Genomic DNA, 21795 nt, shown 5'->3' on the forward strand with positions numbered 1-21795 from the left:
ATACATATGTATCATATGTTTTCTTAGGAAGCAGGCCCAGTGTTGCCTGCAATCATCCCCATCTCTGGCTCCTCTCCCCTCTGCCTGTGTCCCCTCTCCTGGTGACTCCCCTCATACGCGCTACTCACAAGCTGCGAGCCTTGCTTCCCTCACTCCTTGCTGAGCCTCCCTGGTTCTGAGCAGACTTCCTCTTATGTTCAGTGAGTAAGGAGGAATAGTAAGTGAACAGTAAGAGCTTCCTCTTCCCTTCCTCCTGAAAGTAGAAGTAATTTCTTCCTAGGCTCAGCATTGCCCAATGCACAGTCTTAACTTGCTTTGGCAGTTAGATCAATTAGGGAATGCTTATTTAGCCCCTGTATTCAATTCTTTGCACAAACTAATCAAGTGAGAAGGCTCAGTAAGGGAACACCTGGCTTTCAGGAAGGGTCTGACCTTCATTCTCTTTGCCTTTCAGCCTGGACTGGAAGCATTCTCAAATTCTAAACAATCTTTAGAAAACTAATTCCTAGTCTGGTCTAGAAGGATCTTCTAGCATTAAAAATTAGAACATGCAGCTGGGCGGTAGTGGCTCATGCCCTTAATCCCAGCACTCGGGAGGCAGAGGCAGGCGGATCTCTGTGAGTTCGAGACCAGCCTGGTCTACAAGAGCTAGTTCCAGGACAGGCTCCAAAGCCACAGAGAAACCCTGTCTCAAAAAACAAAAACAAAAACAGAACAAAACAAAAAAATTAGAACACCCAATATTATCCAATGTTTGTCAGACTATGAAGTCAGGCTAAATGTGTATCAGTCACAAAACTTCTCTTGAAAATTGACTTTCCAAAAAGCAAATGATGAGTTTAAGCTTATTTATTTTTGAAGTATCTCTGTCAGTCCCAAGATGCTCAAACCGTGTTTGAATGACAGAGGCATTTCTGGGGGAAATGTGAAGGATTGTTGTAGCAGAGAATCGAGTCTCATAACTTTCTGTCCTGGAAGCGATTTAAAATTTAGCCTGAAAATGTAAAACGTGCCTTAGATAAATATTTATAGTAATTACAAAACGTTCATAATTTGCTCCAAGGATTTATAAGCTGTTTTAGACTGGAATGGTTTTATATGTGGGGTAATTCCACCGAGGGTCAAGAGATGGCGCCAAACCTCTTACGTACCGCTGTTCCCGGGCTAAGGACTGGGCTTGGTCAAGCACATATTTTTTCCGAGCTCTTTTAGAGGTTACTTTCTTTTCCCGAGAAGGAAGTCTTGGTGAGTAAGAAGGCTTTTCTGGATTTTTCAAATTATTGTGTTGATGCTTTAAATGAGAAAGAAAATGGTAACGGCAGTGTAGGGAATAGGTAAGCTTTCTTTGAAATTTTTGCAAAACGATTTTGTGTTTGGTGTTTTAAAAGTGTGGCTGTCGTTTGAACTACCTAAGACAAATGTGTGAGTTAACGCTAGACAGAAAACAGCTGGCGTTTCAGCAGTAGCCAAGGAAGTGAGCAGACTCGTGTGGTTTCTTCCCCCCTGGTCTGGGCTGTTTTCTCCATTCACGGAGTTTGTAGTCGTTTGTAGACGCGACAGCACACCGTCTGTACTGCTGTATGGAAAGTGTTTCATTTAATTGGTCGGTACCTCTCACTGATTCGTGAGCGTTTTGGAGGAAAGGCTAATTCAGTCGCTCCTGTGTGATTTCATATCCCCAGCGCTAGTCTCTACCGTGCCCTGTGTCCAGAGAGGACACGGAACAAGCGTGATTTAAGAGGTGGAAGTGACTGAGCCCGGATTCCTAGACTCTGTGCCCTTGAGTCCAGCACTCTTCCTCCACCCAAAGTTTGACAAAGCCAGGTTTCTCTTGTGTTTGTGTTGACTTAACGACACATTCTTCTCATGCTTGCCCTTGCTTACGGTTATTAACTACCCTTCCCCTTCTCGTAGCTTTAATTTTCACAGCGACTCCCTCCACCCGCCACCTTTGTGGGTTTTGAAATAGGGGTTGAGTTGACTGTTCCTTTTTCCTTCCACTTTTTGTTTGATGTATAAACTTACTCCTGTCTGTTCCTACTTCCTTTAGAAAGACAGAAACTCTTGAATTTTCCAGGGAGATCGTCTGGTTGTCTCACCCACTCAACCATGTATACACTGAAGTTCCGGGCTGCTTCTCAGAATGCGTACCCTAAGAACTGCTTGAGGTTTTGAGCAACTTCCAGGACTCACATGTGTCCTCGTGGTCACATGGTGGCTGAATGATAGATCCCCTGAACAAGACACACAAACTGTCAGAAGAATTTGTAGGATGGGACTTCATCCATGAATATCAATTCTCTACCATCACGTTGAAAATGCCATCCTTCTTTATGTATGTATTAATACTATCAATAATACAAGCAGCTTATTTACATATAATGTTTTATTTGGGGTATATTTCAAGTGGATTTTAAATTTTTCTAATTTATTAGTTTTTTGAGAATGTCATAAAATGTATTTTGATTGTATGCAGCACTCCCCCAATTCCTGCCTGATCTACCCCTCTTCCCTATCTACCCACCTTAGAGGTCTCTTTTTCCCCCCTAAACACATCAAGACCTACTTGTGGTATCCATATACTCTTGGGCATGTGACCTTCCACTGGAGTGTGTCAGACCTACCAAGGGCTCCACCCTGAAAGAAAACTGTCCTCCCCCACAGTATATATTACATCCTAACCTCAGTTTCCCCTCCCTCTCTTCCTCCCATTCCCTCTCCCCCAGAACCACTCCTCCTCCATTTCCCGTTAGAAAAGAGCAGACCTCTCAGAGATATCACCCGAATGGCGTAACAAGTTACAGTAAGACTGGGCACATATCCTTGTATCAAGGCTGGACCAGGTAACCCAGTAGAAGGAAAGGGATCCCAAAAGTAGACAGAAGAGTCAGAGACAGCCTCCACTGCCACTGTTAGGAGTCCCACAAGAGCACCAAACTACACAGCCATAAATATATCTGCAGAGGATCTAGCTCAGAGCCATGCAGGCTCCCTGATTGTCGCTTCAGTCTCTGTGAGCCCCTATGAAGCTTGCTTGGTTGATTCTGTGGGCCACATTCTCCTGGTATCCTTGACACCTCTGGCTCTTACAATCCTTCCTCCCCCTCTTCCGCAGGGTTCCTTGAGCTCTGCCTAGTATTTCTCCATCTACTCCCATCAGTTGCTAGATGAAGCCTCTCCCAGTTATTCTGCCATACAAGGCTCTGTTTAAGAAATGTCTGCTTTTGTGCCCCAAGCTCACAAATAATTTTACGTATAGAATAGAACCCAAAAGAGGGTGGAGCCAGCCAGGGAGCCTCAGTCATTTGTCCTCCTCGAAACATGAGGTCTGCGGGCTTGGGTGCCTGCCTCCGTGTCTCTGTCATTCAGGTAATCTTTTCTCTTCACTCAATGTCATTGATATGAACATCAATGTTTGTGATCTGATGAGATGCACATGAGGCCTTCTGGGCTCTGGAAAAATAGTTATTGCTGACACACTTTAGCCTCACACACCTTCTAGATTCTTCCATGGGCTTTATCTTTTCTTCCAGAAACATGCTCTCCCTATATAGCCAAGACTGGCCTGAAACTCTTAATCCCCTTGCCTGGGCTTCCCTAGGGCAGATTACCCTGCATTACTGTGGCTGGTCCCTCCAGTGTGTTTTGACATAGTTCTCTCTCTTCTCCCATTTTGTGTGAACTGTAGGAACTTCCAAGCTTCTGATTATCACCTGCTGAATCTTATTTCCTTCACTCTATAGCTTCTAGGCTAATAGTTGTCAGAAAAATGTATGCTCCTTTTTATGAAACACATGTCAAAGAGCTGAGATCCAGGGACTAAAAATAAATCCCTGGCATCAAAAGAACCAATGAAATGAACCTCTGCCAGGACCCGAATGCTCCTGTTTCCCTGAAACGTGTCTGCTGACTTTGAGTTGTCAATGTGATTGTAACGGGATGGGTGAGGGTAGGAAGGCAGGATGCCACTGTGAGAATTAAGTTGTTGGTGGAGACTTCTTTGACTTCAAAGGCCAGTACACAGTCTCTGGCTGGCTTCTGGCCCCCATGTGGCTCAGATATTTTTCTATGCAATTGAGAGCCTGAGTGGTATGGATTCTTGCATGTGTATCTATGTTGATGCCTCTACACCCCTTTGCCTTCCCTTCCTTGCCTCTGTCCCCTCTTCCTTTCTCTCCTCGCTCCACTTTCCCTGTGTCTACATATCCGTTCTCCCTTTCTCTTACTTCTCTGGCCTTCTGGTGTGTCTATTCTTTGTTACCTCTGGCTCAGGTGACTGCAGCTAGTATATTTGTCCTTAGCTTTTTTTTTTTTTTTTTTTTTGACAATCACTGCCCAGGAGGTTGCTCCAGTCCTAAGAAAGTTCTAAGTATGAACAAAGGTGATGCCCCTCCCCCGAATCCTTTAGCCCCCCCAGACTAGTCAAAACACTTAATCACAGTACTTTGATTAAAAGTTCATATTGTCCCCTGTAACTACAAACTGAGAAAATTTCACATAAAAACATGGGCTAGTGATGAGTGCTCGAGAGGAAATATCTGAGTTTCTGAGAAGTGGAAGCTTAAAAGCCATTATCTAATCCTTATTCACCTTAAAGTCTCTCTTATTTCTAGGACTTGAACTCAAGTAAAAATGCTATGAAACAAATGGTACAGTCCCTCTGGGCTAACCAGTGCATCATGACCCAAAATAGAGAACCCGCTGCGGGAAGTTTCCATTTTGTTTGCATTCTGGCCTTCATAGTCGGAATCATGATCCAGTTCTCTGATGAACTTGAGTCTGCAGTAGACTACTCAAACAGGAACCTAACTCGTGTCCCCAAAGACCTGCCGCCAGGAATAAAATCCTTAAATCTGTCTCAAAACTCTATCCCCGAGCTTCAGATGTCTGATGTCCGCTTTCTGCCAGAGCTGAGGGTTCTGAGGCTCTCCCATAACAGAATCCAGAGACTTGATTTTGGTGTGTTCAAGTTCAGCCCAGAATTAGAATATCTGGATGTCTCTCACAATCAGTTGCGAAACATCTCTGGCTGCCCTGCGGTGAGCCTGAAGCATTTAGACCTCTCATTCAACGACTTCGACCTGCTGCCCGTGTATAAGGACTTTGGCAACTTGACGCACCTGAGTTTCTTGGGATTAAGCGCTACGAAGTTCCGACAATTGGATCTGCTCCCAGTTGCTCACTTGCACTTAAACTACATTCTTCTGGACTTAGTGGGCTATCATGTCAAAGACGGTGAGAATGAAAGTCTTGAGGTTCTAAACACCAACGCTCTTCATTTGGTCTTCCATCCAAGTAGCTTGTTCTCTGTGCAAGTGAACATATCTGTGAATGCTTTGGGATGTTTACAATTGAGTAATATTAAATTGAATAATGGAAACTGTCAAAGGCTAATTACATTTTTATCAGAACTCACCAGAGGTCCCACCTTATTCAATTTGACTCTTCACCACGTGGAAACAACCTGGAAGTGCTTTGTTGAACTTCTCCAATTTCTTTGGCCCCGACCGGTGGAGTATCTCAATATTTACAACTTAACGATAACTGAAAGCATCAATTATGAAAATTTTATTTACTCAGAGACAGCATTGAAGGCATTGACAATAGAGCATGTTACAAACCAGGTGTTTATCTTTGTAAAAGAAGCCGTGTACTCTATGTTTGCTGAGATGAACATCAGGAGGCTGACCCTCTCACACACACCTTTCATCCATATGATCTGCCCTGAGTCCCCAAGCACGTTTACGTTTCTGAACTTTACCCAGAATGTTTTCACAGACAGTGTATTCCAAGACTGTTCCACCTTAGGGAGATTGGAGACACTTATCTTACAAAGGAATAGCTTGAAGAACCTTTTCAAGGTCAGTCTCATGACTAAGTACATGTTCTCTCTGGAATCTTTGGATGTTAGTTTGAATTCCTTGGACTCTCGTGCATATGAGGGAACATGCACTTGGGTTGAGAGCATATTGGTGTTAAATCTTTCTTCAAATGTACTTACTGACTCTGTCTTCAGATGCTTGCCCCCCAAGGTCAAGGTCCTTGACCTTCACAACAACAGAATAATGAGCATCCCTAAAGATATCACCTACCTGCAAGCTTTGCAGGAACTCAATGTTGCATTCAATTCTTTAATGGACCTTCCTGGATGCGGGGCTTTCAGCAGCCTTTCTGTGCTGGTCATCGAGCATAATTCAGTTTCCCACCCCTCAGTGGATTTCTTCCAGAGCTGTCAGAAGATCAGGTCCTTAACAGCAGGGAACAACCCATTCCAATGTACATGTGAGCTGAGAGAGTTTATCAAAAACATAGGCCACATATCAGGACAAGTGGTAGAGGGATGGCCGGATTCTTATAGGTGTGACTCCCCAGAAAGCGCTAAGGGGACCCCACTGCAGGACTTCCATATGTCTCCATTGTCCTGTGATACTGTTCTGCTGATTGTCACCATTGGGGCCACTTTTCTGGTGTTGGTTGCCATCCTGGCTTTCCTCTGCCTCTACTTTGATCTGCCCTGGTACCTAAGGATGATGTGTCAGTGGACACAGACCCGGCACAGGGCCAGGAACATCCCTGAAGAGGAACTCCAGAGGAAGCTCCAATTCCATGCTTTTGTCTCATACAGTGAACATGATTCCATCTGGGTGAAGAATGAATTACTACCAAACCTAGAGAAAGATGGCATACGGGTTTGCCTCCACGAGAGAAACTTTATCCCTGGCAAGAGCATCGTGGAGAATATCATCCATTTCATCGAGAAGAGTTACAAGTCCATCTTTGTGTTGTCTCCCCACTTCATCCAGAGTGAGTGGTGCCATTATGAGCTCTACTTTGCCCATCACAATCTCTTCCACGAAGGGTCTGATAACCTGATCCTGATCTTGCTGGAGCCCATCCAACAAGATAACATTCCCAGTAGGTACCACAAGCTGCGGGCTCTTATGACACAGCGGACTTACTTGGAATGGCCTGCAGAAAAGAGCAAACATGGACTCTTTTGGGCCAACCTTAGAGCTTCTTTTAGTACGAAGTTAATATTAGTCAATGAAGAGGATGTGGGAACTTTGAAGTTTGGATTTCCAACTTAATGAACTGCCAACTTGGACTCGGATGAGCATTGTGGTTTTACGTCCCTAGCTGGAGCTACTTCTTTTATGGTGTCCTAGTTCGGGTTCTGTGACTGTGACGAACAGCATAACCAAATGCAACTTAGGGAAGAAAAGGTTTCTCTGGGCTTATGGTTGCAGTCTATCATGAAGGGGAATCAGGCAGGAACTTAAAGCAGGAGTCTGGAGGCAGAAATTGAGGCAGAGACTGTGGGAGAGTGCTGCTTTCAACCTTTCTCTCCACATCTTGTTCCGTGTGCTTTCTTATCACACTGAGGGTCACCTGCCCAGAGGTGGCATCACCCGCTATGGGCTGAACCCTCTGAGACCCTCCCTCCCACATCAATAGTAATCAAGAAAATGTCCCACAAGCCTGCCTGCAGTCTGATTGAGACATTTTCTTATTTGATGTTCTTTCTTCCCAAATGTGACCCTAGCTGGTGCCAAGTGGACGAAACAAAAACAAACAAATAAACAAAAACCTAACACATATGATTTGGAGATAAAATGTCCCTAAAGGCTCTCACGTGAAGGCCTTGAGGCAAATTCTGATGGTGCTATCCTAAGTGTTTACGAAGGTGCTCACCTCATCAATGGAGTTAGCCTCTGCTGAGTTCACAGCTGTATGGGCCATTTGGATGGGGGCCCTAAATCTAGGAAGTAGGTCATTAAGGACATGCCTTTGAAGGTTATATTTTCTTCAAGGCTCATTTTTCTTTCTTTTCTTGCTTTTTGTTTTGTTTGTTTGTTTGTTTGTTTTTGTTGTTGTTGTTTTTTTGAGATGGGTTTTTCTGTGTCACAGTTTTGGCTGTTCTGGAACTCACCTCATACAGACTGGCCTTGAACTCACAGAGATCCACCTGCCTCTGCCTCCCAAGTGCTGGGATTAAAGGCGTGTGCCACCACCGCCCAGCGTTTTCTTGTGGTTCTTAAGTCAGGGTCTCACCATGTGTAGTTCAGATTGTCCCTGAGCCTTGTGTGACCCTCCTGCCTCGGTCTCCAAGCTCATCATTTACAGAGATGAACTGCCACAATTAGCTTAGGAGTGTGCTCTTGCCCCCTCTCCCCACTCTCTCTCTGTGCTCTGTCATCACCATAAGGTGAATAACCCCTCCATCACATGTCCCCACTGCCATGATACTCTGCATGACCTCAGGTCCCAAAGCCAGGGACTCAGGTGAACTGGACTGAAGCCATGGTCACTTCCTCCTTTGTTTACACGAGGTCTTCAGTCACAGAGGTACAAGGCTGACAGACACAGCTTCTATCTCCGTGTCTTTGGCAGAGAGTGGATTGAAGTTCTGGTGCCACTGAGCTGTGGGCTGAGGCTTCAGGGTGGGAGCGGTACTCGCTATATTAGTCAGAAGCAGCTCAGTCGCATCCGGTGACAGTCCATTTTAGGGAAATACTCTATCCTTCACAGAGAGTTCCCTCTCCCAGAGGGATTCAGTATGAGCAGGCGTCTACATGGCTTCGTGTTAGCCAGACAGAGGGCAATGGTACGCGTCAGTCCTCACAGAGTCCCGCAGCTGTGGCTGGGCTTCACCCTCCTGTGTGTGTACAGGTAGATTGGTAAAAGTTTCTGAACAACACTTTGTCAGCAGGCATGAGGAGCTGAAGCACGTTCACAGGTGTAGAGAAGAAAAAATTTGATGTTACAAAAACGGGGGTGGGGGGGGAGAGATTTTTTTCTTTTTTCTTTTTTAATTTTTTCTTTTTGTTTATTTGTGTGTTTTGATTTTTCTTAGTAAATGTTTTATTTGGATAATAAAACATTGAAATTACTAAGAACTTTCATGTCAGAAAAACATACATATGGATATTTGATCTTGTTGTAGGAAAGAACTTTTAAATTATCAAAGTAGTAGGGCATATGCCTTTAACCCTTTCCTCGGGAAGCAGAAGAAGACAGATCTCTGAGTTTGGTCTACACAGTGAGATCCTGTCTCAAAATCAAATAAACAAAATGTCAATGGCTTGCTGGAGTGGGCATCTTAGTTAGAGCTTCTATTGCTCTGAAGAGACTCTATGACTACATCAACTCTTATGAAGGAAAACATTTACTTGGGGCTGGCTTACAGTTTCAGAGGTTTAGTCCATTATCATCATAGCAGGACATGGCTGGACACAGGCAGACATGGTGCTGGAGAGGTAGCTGAGAGTTCTACACCTGGATTAGCAGGCAGCAGGGAGAGACAGTGACATTGGGTCTAGCTTAGGCATCTGAAACCTCAAAGCCCACTCATGGAGACATATTTCCTCCAACAAGGCCACACCTACTCTAAAAGGCCACACCTCCTAACTGTGCCATTCCCTATGGAATGTGTCCCTTTCATTCAAACCACCACACTCACCTTATACAGACTAGTGATAGCCAACTGCTAAATATTCATCAACTCTGCAGCCAGATCAGATCAGCTATGGTGGGAATACTGGCATTCCATATATCAACAAATGCTACAAACCCATTAACACTCATTTTAATGGAAACAATAACAAAGGAAATCTATGGACATAAAATATACAGATTCATTGTTTAAAAAAAAATCGTGAAGTGAAAGATGAACAGGAAGTGAGATGTCTGAACAGAGTTGGAAGGGCCAATGTCAGTAACAAAAAAGAGAATGTACCATAAACTATGGCCCCAATATGAAAACAGTTATATTCTAGGAACAAATAATTCACTAAAGAGGCACAAATTGTCCTCTAAATAGGAAAAAGCTCAACGATATAATAAAGTAAAAAAGAAACAGTTAGGAAATATTGCTCCACATCACTGAAGGTGACAGAATCTGCCCAGCCTACACATTGCAAACCTAAGTGTGAAGGGCAGAGGCCCCTGGGATGCCATTGTCAGTTGTCTGATTATAGGTGATGCCGTGTAAATGGGCTACAATGGTGTGCTTCCAGGTCTTGTATGCTTGATGCTACTGCTATTCCAGCAGGGTTGTGGCCTTTTCCCCTTTGAAGAGGTTACTGGGTATCGTGCCTCTGTGCACAAGCTACTCAATAATAAGATGCTCAGATAAAACCAGAAGTTATCCAAACAAGCAGATACAGAAAATCACAACACAGGGACACAAGAAGGATGGAGACGCAAAGCCCACAACCCTCCAAAATATCAGAAAAAAGAAGATCAACTACGGGATACAATAGATACTGAAACAGTGCAGCCCTGGTGAGCCGCCATGTTCTGGTGAAGCCCTGGTGAGCCGCCATGTTCTGGTGAAGCCCTGGTGAGCCGCCATGTTCTGGTGAAGGACCGCACATCCAAGAGCGTCTGAGCAGCACAGACTTTCTAAAGGACACAAAGTTGGGTGGTTAGGGAAGGGGAGAGGATATGGGAAGAGTTGGGGGATGAATTTGATCCAAACACATCGTACAAAACTCTCAATGAACTAACTAACTAACTAAATAAATAAATAAAAATAAAAGCTACCGAAGAAAGTAAAAATACCAGACAAAGGTTTCAAAAATTCACTGAAATATGATCAATGACCTGAAAGAGAATGCAAATAAGCAAAAGAATTTTATCCAGAGCCTGGAGAGGAAAGTCAGCAACATAGAAGAAAAGGTCACCCACATGGACGAGAAAAATTAGCAGTGTGGATTTAAAAAGTTAACAGCATGGAAGCAACATTCAGCAAGGAAATTAAGATTTGAAAAAAAAATCTAGTAATGAAAAATTCAATGCATGAGATGGAAACCCGGTGGAAGGTGTCACTAATCAGCTAAACCACGCAGAAGAGAGAATGTCAAGGGTGGAAGCTGTGGCTGACAAAATATTGCAATATGGGGAAAAGCAATGAGCATACGCACAGCATCGAAGGATGCTGAGACACAGAGAAGAGATCAAGCCTAGGAATCTATGGGGTAGAAAAAGGGCTGGGGCAGACACCAAATGCATAGAGAATCTGTTCAGTGAAGTTACAGCAAAAAATTCTCAAACTCTGTATATTCAAACACAAAAAGCACCTAGAGCTCCAAGTGGAGATGACCAGAAAAGCCCTTCCCAGGAGGTAGTATAGTCCAAATGTCAACAATACAAAGCAAAGGAGCTATACTAAAAGCTGTGGGGGAAAACTCACAAAAGCAAATATCAGAATGATATCAAATTTCTTGTCAGCACCATAAAATACAGGATAATGAAGTAGGTATATCTCACACTCTGAAAGTAAATACTTGCCAAGCCAGCTTGCTTTAGCCAATTAAACTGTCTTTTTAAACTTATCGGTGGCTAAATAAGGGCACTTCAAGACAGGCATAAGCTGACGGCTCATGACTAGTTTCGTACTGTAGAAGATGCGTGGTAGCACGGATAATGAAAACCCAGGGACAGATACTGAGTTCAACGTGAAGACCAGAAAAGCAAAGCAGCTGAGCCACTAGAGAGCTCTTATCTCCATGAAATCTTCAGACTGAATGAGAGCGAGTTGTTCTCTCATCCTTCCCTTATATTCCTCTCTAGTGCTGGGATTAAAGGCGTGCACCACCACCGCCCGGCCTCTATGGCTGACTAGTGTGGCTGCTGGGATTAAAGGTGTGCCCCCACTGCCTGGCCTGTATGGCTGACTAGTGTGGCTGCTTTGCATTGTGACCTTTAGGGAGGCTTTATTTATTAAAATGCAAATGAAACATCACTACATCATATACACAGAGGAGGAAGAAATGCAGTCCTTATATTTCTCTTTTATGGAACAGTTTGAGGGACATTAGAACTAGGTCTTCCTTAAGATTTTGGGAGATTTTTCAGTTTATTCATCATTATTTAATTGAAATTTTACATACCAATCCCAGTTCCCACTCCCTCCCCAGTTTATTTTCTTTAAATATGAGTTTTTAAGAGTTTTCCTTGCTGGGGATAGGGAAACTGGGGGGTTGCTAGGTTGCCGCACAAGTGTGACAGCCTGAATATGGATCTGCCTCACCCACATAAATGCAAGGCAAGCGTGGTGACCGCCCTATAATACCAGTGCCGGGGAGGCAGAGACGAGGATCCCTGTGGCAAGCAGACCCAGTTAGACTACATGAGTCCAAGAGCTCCAGGTTCAAGTGAGAGGCTTTGCCTCAAAATACAAGGTAACGAGTAATTACACAAGACGTACATCAGCTTTTGGCCTTCACACCATGTGCACACATATGCATACAAACATGTATGCAAGCAAACCAAACACACACCAAACCAAACAAAGAAACAAAAGACAACTAACTCCCACAAAAACAGACACTGGAGAGAGACAGCTTCTTCAACAATTGGTGTAGGAAAAAGCTGGATGTCCACATATAGAAGAATAAAACTAGATTCATATCTCCCACCTCGTACAAAAAAAATTCAAAATGCTTCAGAGACCCAGAGGTAAGGCCTAACATCTTAAGACTGCTAGAGAAAAACACTTCAAAACACAGATAGAAAAGGACTCCAGTAGTACAGGAAACAATCCAAAAAGCCAACGAGTGGGGTTGCATGAAATCAAAACCTCCTGCCCAGAAAAGCAAGCAATAACCAAAATGAAGAGACAGCCTACAGAATGAGAAAAAAATATTTGCCAACTACACATGTGACGTGGAATTAATAGCTGCAATCTATAATGAGGCACAAGAATTAAACATTAAAGATCCCAAATCATTGGGCTAAATGAGCTAATGCATCAAATAGACAATTCTCATCAGAAGAAATATAGATTGCCAATAAATGCTTGCAAAGTGTTCAACACCCTTCAGCATTAGGAAAATACAAGCTGAAACCATGCTAAAACTCTATCCTGCTCTAGTGAGAAGGACCATATCGAGAGACCAAATGACAACAAATGCCGGCAAGGATGTGGAAAGGGGAATCTTTACACAGATTTGGTGTGAATGCAAACGTGTGCAGTCACTATGGAAATCAGAACAGAACCTGACCGAAAGGCTAAAAATGGAGCTGTTCTATGACCCAGGTACTCAATTCAGATTATATTCGAGTTACATATTCAAGCTGGGACAAGCATAATGACACATATGCAAAAGCCACAATTAAGCCCATTAACTCGTATAGTTAGTGTTGCTTGTCAACTTGATAGGATATAGAACCACCTAGGAGACAACCTCTGGGCATGTCTGTGAGTGATTTTAGATCACCCAGGAGAGAGATGCATCCTAGATGTGAGTGGTCCCATTTCAAGGGCTAAGATTCCTGACTAAATAAAAAGGAGACAAGCTGAGTATCAACTTTCATATCTGTCTTCTTACTTTCTGTGGACGTAGTATGGCCAACTGCCTTATCCACCTGTTGCCATGACTTCTTCATGATGAGAAACTGTACCTTCAAGCTAAGAAAAAAACCCCAACTATTGTTTTTATCTAAGTTGTTTTATTTACCCAGAAAGACTTGGGAGTCAGATGTTTGGGTGAAAATCTGCTAGATCAGAGAAGCTAAGAAGCAAATAGCTGACCTTTATTATTGGTCAGAGACCCACTAAGAGAAGCATCTCTCCACACATTCAAACCAAAATAGCCTGCAAATCTTTAAGTCCCTCCCTACTCCTTCCTGCTCATCTCCCTACCCATCTTCCTGGGTCCTCCGTACTCTCTATGGCTAATTTTTGTCAATTAGTTGCTGGCTTCACCCCTGATCCAAGGTTAATTTTATTAACACAGTCTCAGAGTTTCACAGTGCAATCAAATATCCAACAACATTTCCCCCTTTTTTGTCTAAATCAAAAGGAAAAGTTTTAAACTCTAACACAGGAAAACTATATGCAATAAGAATTCAATGAAGAATTACATCCATAGTGTCTGCTCCATTAGTATTTGGCAAATTCAGGGAAAGTACTCAATTATCTATCCTGTCTTGGTGAGTCCAAAGTTCTATGCCTAAACCACTTTCTAACTTGTATTACCAATCTAAAAATATCTTTCTAGACCTTAAAACATTTTCTTAGATAAACAACTTAAGTTTTTACATTTTTCAACTTCATAAACTTTACATCTCTTTTGTTTCACAGCGCCATCAAATCCCACAACAGTTAGCCTTCCCTCCCTCCCTCCCTTCCTTCTTCCCTCCGTCCCTCCCTCCGTCCCTCCCTCTCTCCTTCCCTCCCTTCCTTCCTTTCATTGCTTTTGTCTGGCATTGTAACAATAACAAGAAAAGTAAATATAATACAAAACCTGCAGGATTCTAAGTCAACACACCACAAACATGCCCCTATGTTTACTGCTATTCATTCACAATGACCAGGGAATGGAGCTAGCACAGGTAACCCTCAGCAGACAAAGAAAATATGATTCATATACACAACAGAATATTACTCAGCTCCAAAGAAAAGTGGAATCACGGCATTTGCAGGGAAATGGATGGGCCCACAAATCATTGTGTTAATCTTAATAAGGCAAGCAAATAAAGACAAATGTCACATTTTCTTTCATAGGTAGAACCTATATTTAAAATTCTATGTTCAAATTGGAACAAAGTATAATTATACATATGCAAATGCATAATAAAGACAATTATTTTGGATGCTAATTTTAAAAGTTAATTTTAATAAGAAAGAAAGTGCACTTCCCAGCTAGGCTTGGTGGTATATCCTCACAATCCCAGCACTCAGGAGTGAAGTCAGAGGATCATGAATTCAAAGCCAGACAGATCTACACAGAAAGACTCTGTTTTCACAAAGCAAAGCAAGTGACAACATACCTTATGCAGCTGGTAGTAAAATTCTTAATAATATAGAGATCCAGAATAGTCGGCGTGAGCTGAGAAGGAAGGACTTGCACACTTCTGATTTTAAAACTCACTACAAGACTACAGAGACAAAATGGAGCCATCCAATGCAAGGAAAAACAAGTCAGTCAACAGGGTATAATTTAGAGTACATATGTAAGCCTGTGTATCTAAGGTCAATTGACTTTCAACAATGGTGCCAAGACCATTTCAAGGAAAAAAGACTTTTCAACCAGGGGGCTGAAGCAATTGGATATCCACATACAAAAACAGTTTGATCCCTGTCTTGTACCATGTACAAAAGATGAAGGATCATTGAACACTGAAGGACTAGGCTTATCTTGGTAATAGAGAGCTTGCTCAGCATGCTTAAAGATCTGGATTTGAGATCCACCACAGGATAAGCAAAGCAAAAAGACTGGGCAAAGGGCTACATACCTATAACTTCAGAATTTAGGAGGCTAAGGCAGAAGGACTGTGAGTTCCAGGTTAGCCTGGGCTATATAGCAAGGTTTTTTTTTTTTCTTTTTTCTTTTTTTGGTTTTTCGAGACAGGGTTTCTCTGCAGCTTTTTTAGAGCCTATCCTGGAACTAGCTCTTGTAGACCAGGCTGGCATCGAACTCACAGAGATCCGCCTGCCTCTGCCTCCCGAGTGCTGGGATTAAAGGTGTGCGCCACCACCGCCCGGCAGCAAGGTTTTTTTTTCTCAAAAATAATATCAAAGACCTAAAGAGTTAAACAAAAAAACCTTCCAACAGAGAACAGAGGTATACTGAATTTATGAGTGTTTCCCTAGATATGATTCCAACCATATAAACAATAAAAGAAAAAAGGGTAAATCATATAAAACAAAACACTGAAGTCTTTGTGTTTCAAGAAAGAAATGATTACTACAAAATAGGGGGAAAACTGCAATTCCTATATCTGATAAGGAATTTAAGTCTGGAGTCTGTGTAAAGAAGAGTTACAACTCAATAATTAAAAAGGCCAATAAGGGGCTGCCAAGAAGGCTCAGCATATAATGTGCTTGCTGTGTAAACTTGGCTACCTGACCAATCCTTGAAATTCATATAAATGTGGAAGAAGAGAATTGATTCCACAAAGTTGTCCTGCGACCTCCATATGTTCACCTTCTCCTCTAACACACTATACATACATGCATGCACAGCAACAGCTGGAGTAATAATAATATTCAAAATTAAAAAGACAATTAAGATGCTCAGGATGCATCTTAATGGTAGAGTGCCTCTTATCAATTGTGAGGCCCCGGGTTTGGACCCCAGCAATGCAAGACAAAAAAAATAAGTAGAAATAGGAAAGCAAAATAAAACAAAAGGACAACACAAGGTTTAAAAAAATGGGAAATGAATCTAAATGGAGATGTAGAAATGGTCAAAATGTATGTGAAAGATGGTTGATGCTATTATTAGCCAGGAAAACACAAACTCACACCAAAGTGGAGTACCTCTTTGTACCCAGTCGGGGCTGTAAACAACTAGGTTAAACAAGTGCTAGCACAGAAATGGAGAAGTAGAGTCAGTTGGATAGGGCAGGGCTGCAGCTGCCCTCCGCATGGTGGCTCTTCCGAAGGCTAAACAGAATTATTCTACTATACAGTAATCGGTCTCCTGGCCACATCTCAAGAGAAAATATGTCTACACAAAAGTGTGTACAGACTGCTCATAACACCATTGCTCATAGAAGCCGTGATACTCATAGGTGACGAACAGACAGATGTGACAGTTTGAATGCTATGGTCCCCATAATCTCATAGGGAGTGGCACTACTGGGAGTCTTGTCTTTTTTTGGAGTGCGTGTGACCTTGTTGGAAAAAGTGTGCCACAGGGGGGCGGGCTTTCTTATGCTCGGGATATTACCCAGTGTCTCAATCAACTTCCTGTTTCCTGCAAGATGGAGGACTCTCAGTTGTTCTTCCAGCACCACATCTGCCGGCATGCTCCCATACTCCACGCCGTGATGATAATGAACTGAACCTTTGACACTGTAAGCCACCACCTCAGTTAAATGGTTTCTGTTGGAGGCTGCTCCAACAAAGTCAGGTGGCGTCTCTGGAAAGGGGTGTGAGGTTGAGGAAATAGCAGATCGAAAAAAATTGAGACAGAAAATTCACGATAGATCTGGGAGACCTGTTGGTGAATACCAACCAGCCCGGAGTTTATTTCTAAGACAGCATATATACTAATTACAGGCAAAAGGCAGATAAAAGAACAGCATAATCAGTCATTCACCTCCCTACACTGCCCTTGAGAGAAGGAAGGATGTAGCCTCATTACCTATCTTGTGAGTCCTGCTAGCAGCAAACAGTTTTTAGTTTTTAACTGGCTGGCACTCAGCAACCTGTATCTTAATAAATAATGTGTTCTCCATCAAGGACAAAACACTCTTGCCCATGGGCTTAATCAGAACTTTCTCACTTTCAAGGATACAGGAACAAGCAGAGAAGGCAAGCTTGAACTCAAACGACTGTTAAGTCAGGATGGGCTACAGGTGGAAACTGAGTCACAAGTGGACTCTCAGTTTTCCTTTATAGGGTTGTCATGGTCATGGTGTCTCTTCACAGCAAGAGAAACCTTAAGAGACCATACAACTGAAAATTGTTCTGCAGCAAGAATGAGTTACTACTGGCCTGGTGGTTATGGTGCACACTTTTAATCTCAGAACTTGGGAGACAGAGGCAGATGGAGCTCTGTGAGTTCAAGGCCAGTCTGGTCTATAGAATGAGTCCCAGGACATCTGAGCCTAAATAGAGTAATTCTGTCTGAAAAGAAAAGAATATCTTTAAACTCATGGAAACTGAACAACTCTCAGCTGAATCACCACTGGGCCAGGGAAGAATTAGAGAAAGAAACTAAAGATGTCCTAGAATTCAATGAAGATGAATCTATATCATACCCAAACCTATGGGACACTATAAAGGCAGTGCTAAGAGGAAAGTTCATAGCACTTTATGCCTACATAAAGAATTTGGAGAAATCTTACACTAGCGACTTTATAGCACACCTGAAAGTTTTAGAAACAAAAAAAAAAAAAACTCACCCAGGAGGAGTAAATAGGAGGAAATAATCAAATCAGTCTGAAATCAATAAAATAGAAACAAAGAAAGTGATACAAAGAATCGATGAAGCAGAGTTGGTTCTTTGAGAAAATCAACAAGATAGACAAACCTTTATCCAAACTAACCAAAAGGCAGAGAAATAATATCCAAATTAACAAAATCAGAAACAGACATAACAACAGATACTAAGGAAATCCAGAGAATTGTTCGGTCATACTTCAAAAAACTGTATTCCACAAAACTGTAAAATTTAAAAGAAATGGACAATTTTCTCAATAGGTACCACATACCAAAATTAAATCAAGACCAGATAAACAATTTAAATAGACCTATAGCTGCTAAGGAAATAGAAACAATCATTAAAAGTCTCCCAACAACAACAACAAAGCCCAGGGCCAAATGGTTTCAACACAGAATTCTACCAAAATTTCAAAGAAGAACTAATACCAATACTCCTCAAATTGTTTCACACAACATAAACAAGACCTAGCTACACCATTCTTGGGCATATACCCAAAGGACGCTCAATTATACCACAAGGCTTGCTCAACTATGTTTATAGCAGTGTTATTTGTAAAAGTCAGAACTTTGAAACAGCCTAGATGCCCTTCAGCTGAAGAATGGATAAAGAAAATGTGGTATATCTATACAAGGAGTATTACTCAGTGGGGAAAAAAACAATGATCTCATGAAATTTGCAGGCAAATGGATGGAACTAGAAAAAAAAAATCATCCATCCTGAGTGAGGTATCCCAGACCCAGAAAGACAAACATGGTGTGTACTCACTTATAAGAGGATGTTAGTTGTAAAGTAAAGGATAACAAGACTACAACCCACAGCCCCAGTGAAGCTAGGCAACAAGGAGGACCCAAAGAGAGGCACGTGGATTTTCCTAGGAATGGGAAATAGAAGAGATGTCCTGGGTAAACTAAGGGCTGGGGTGGTGGAGGTATGGTAACGTGAAGGATTGGGTTGGGTAGTTTGAAGGTGGGACAGATGGAGAGAATAATGAAAGAGATATCTTGATGGGGGCTAGGGAGAAACCTGGTGTCAGGGAAACTCCCCAGAATCCACAAGGATGACTCCAGATAAGACTCCTAGCAATAGTGGAGAAGGTACCTGAACTGGCCTCCTTCTGTAATCAGAGAGCATTCATCTAATAACTGATAGAAGCAAACGCAAAAATTTCTAGCCAAACACTGGGCCAAGGTCCGGGAGTCCTGTTGAAGATAGAGAGGAAGGAGTGTATGAACTAGGGGTTTCAAGATCATGGCAGAGGAACCCACAGATACAGCAGGCCTGAGTTCATGGGATCTCACCAAGTCTGGACCAACAGTTAGGGAGCCTGCATGAAACTGACCTAGGCCCTCTTCGTGTGTGTAACAGTGGTGTAGCTTGGCCTGTTTGTGGGGCTCCTAGCAATGGGATCAGGATCTGTTCCTGGTGCTTGAACCAATTCCCCATGCTGGGTTGCCTTACCCAACCTTGATACAGGGGGAGGATGATGGTCCTGCCTCAACTTGATGTGTTATGCTTTGTTGACTCCCATAGGAGGCCTGCCCCTTTCTGAATGGAGATGGAAGGGGAGTGGATGGGCAGGGGGCAGTGGCGGCAGAAGGGAGGTGGTGGAGGAGAGGAGGGAGGGGAAACTGTGGTTGGTATGCAAAATAAAAATAAATAAATAAATAAATAAATAAATAAATGTTTAAAAATGAGCAAAGAAAAAGATTGAGATGTCAATATGTACGACAGCATGGTTGAGCCATGAAAACATGATGCTAGGAAGCAAGCCAGCCAAAAAGGAACCTGGAGAATATAAATCCACCATCTGAAGTAGTCGGGAGAGGTAAGTCTGCAGAGATGAAGTGTTTTCTGTAGAGTAAATTGGGCCGGCTTGTACAGGAAGAGAATGATACAGTGGTTCATTTTAAGATGATGAAAATCTTGTAAATTGATTGTGGCAATGATTACACAATTCTAAATACATCAAAAGTATTTATGTTACTGAGTGTGTACATTATATTTTTGCTTACTTTCAACGTTTTTATTTTTAGAGTATTTATAGTTCGATAAGGCTTAGAAAAAAACCAATCACAGATTAAACCTACTTGACAGTTTCTTTACAGTGCCCTGGACCCCAAAACACACAGCTGAATGTGGGACAGAGAACTCGCTGTGGCGAAAAGTTAGGGGCTGCCTGAAGGACAGGGGTGGGCTTCGGCTTTTGTGTGTTTTCAAGTTGTGATAGTGTCAACTAATCCGGAGCTGTCCAGTGTGGGAGCCTTCAGCCACGTGTGATCTCTGAGCTCCTCAAATGTGGGTGACCCAATTGAGATGAATACATACACACCAGACTTTGGGAGTTGGCATTAACACACACACACACACACACACACACACACACACACACACACACACCCTAATTAATAATGTTTGGTATTTACTGAGTGGTGAAATAATATTTCAGATATACTTTTAAAAATTGCAATGCTTTCAATACTTATTCAAATTTAAAAGGCCATATTCTTTGAGAAGAGAAGGCTGTCGCGGGAGGGCTGGCTGTACTGACGTGTGGGTATCCCCTGGATAAAGGGGAGACAGAAAGAGGTGAGGAGGCAGCTCATAGAGGGATGGGGCGTGAGCTTGGAGGGAAGAGGGACACGAGAATGATAACGTGCTTTGCCTTGAGCTTCACTTAGTTTCCTTTCTTGGGCCGTTTTCTTTTTAAACAGAGTATCATTAAACTTTGACAATTTTGTATTATGTGTACAATATATGTTAGTCATATCTACTCGAACTCTCCACCCCCAACACATTCTTTCAGGCTCTCTCTCTCTTTCTCTTCCTCTCCTCTCCCATCATACTTTAGTGCTGCCTGTTGGCATGTTGACTGATGTTGGCTTGGTTTCGTGATCTCACGTGAGCAGACATACCTGGGGTGAGTTCGGAAGCGGGGTCACGGGATGTCCTGAAGGCCTCATTCCACAGCTCTCTTCCCCATCCTCCAGCTCTCACATACTTAATGCTTTGTCTTCCATGCTGTTCCCTGAGCCTTGGGTGAAGGTTGCTATAGATGCCCTTTTTAGGGCGAGCACTCAATAGCCACTTATTCTCAGCACTTTGATGAATGAGGAGTCTCTTCATTAAGCGCTGACCACTGCAGAGAGAGGCTCCTCTGGCTAAGGTTGAAGGCAGTGCTAATCTATGTTTATAAACATTAGTATTTAGAAGCCAGTTTGACAAAGTGTTCATTTAGCAAGACAACAGCTGTATAAGTTCCTCCCTAGGGCCTATAATGTCCTGACTCACAGTTGTTTGGCCAGGTTTACGGTACCAGGAAAGACTTCCTTCCTGTTGATTAGTTCTGACTTAAGAATGGTTGATTACCTCACAACTTTTGGGCCCCTATTGCACCACTGGGCACATCCTTAGGCATTTCTTTAGATCTTGGATCCTGAAGCCTGCCTTTAGGGGCTGTGATAACTATTCTTGGTTGTTAAATTGATTCCATTTGAAATGAACTAAAAACTCAAGCTGCTGCGAGGGATTTTTAGTTGACTGGATCTTTTGAGGTAGGAAGACCCACCTTAAATCCTTAAATTTGAGATCAGAAGACCGACCCTAAATCCGAGCCACACCTTCTTATGATAGCCTCGTTAAAGGATAGGAAAGAAGGAAGATTTTGCTCTTTGCCTGCTTGCCCTTGCTCTCACTGGCAAGTGTTATGGGATAATCTTTTTGTACACTGTGAGGAAATGTCACTCAGATTGATTTAATAAAAAAGCTAAATGGCCAATAGCTAGGCAAGGTTTTTGGGGGCAAAGAGGACTCTGGGAAGAATATGGGCAGAGTCAAGAGGAGACACCAGGAAATGCAGAGCAAGCAGCATAGGCTTTACAAAGTAAAGATAACC

At 42.6% G+C, this 21795-nt stretch overlaps 1 protein-coding gene across 4 annotated transcripts; it reads left to right on the forward strand.

The window, feature by feature from the left end:
• The first annotated feature begins 1175 nt into the window (after positions 1–1175).
• Positions 1176–7886, forward strand: Tlr6 (toll like receptor 6). Of its 4 annotated transcripts, none has more exons than XM_038336462.1 (3): positions 1176–1245; positions 2078–2335; positions 4598–7886. In XM_038336462.1, exon 3 carries the CDS (start codon positions 4638–4640, stop codon positions 7086–7088), a length of 2451 nt encoding a protein of 816 aa, XP_038192390.1. In that variant the 5' UTR covers positions 1176–1245; positions 2078–2335; positions 4598–4637; the 3' UTR covers positions 7089–7886. The 4 variants fall into 4 exon arrangements, with proteins under 4 accessions (XP_038192390.1, XP_038192371.1, XP_038192379.1 ...); XM_038336443.1 differs by having other exon boundaries at positions 4614–7886; XM_038336451.1 differs by having other exon boundaries at positions 1240–1334; positions 4614–7886.
• Positions 7887–21795: the final 13909 nt, after the last annotated feature.

Source organism: Arvicola amphibius, chromosome 1 (genome assembly GCF_903992535.2).
Source record: "Arvicola amphibius chromosome 1, mArvAmp1.2, whole genome shotgun sequence".
Classification (NCBI taxonomy): domain Eukaryota; kingdom Metazoa; phylum Chordata; class Mammalia; order Rodentia; family Cricetidae; genus Arvicola; species Arvicola amphibius.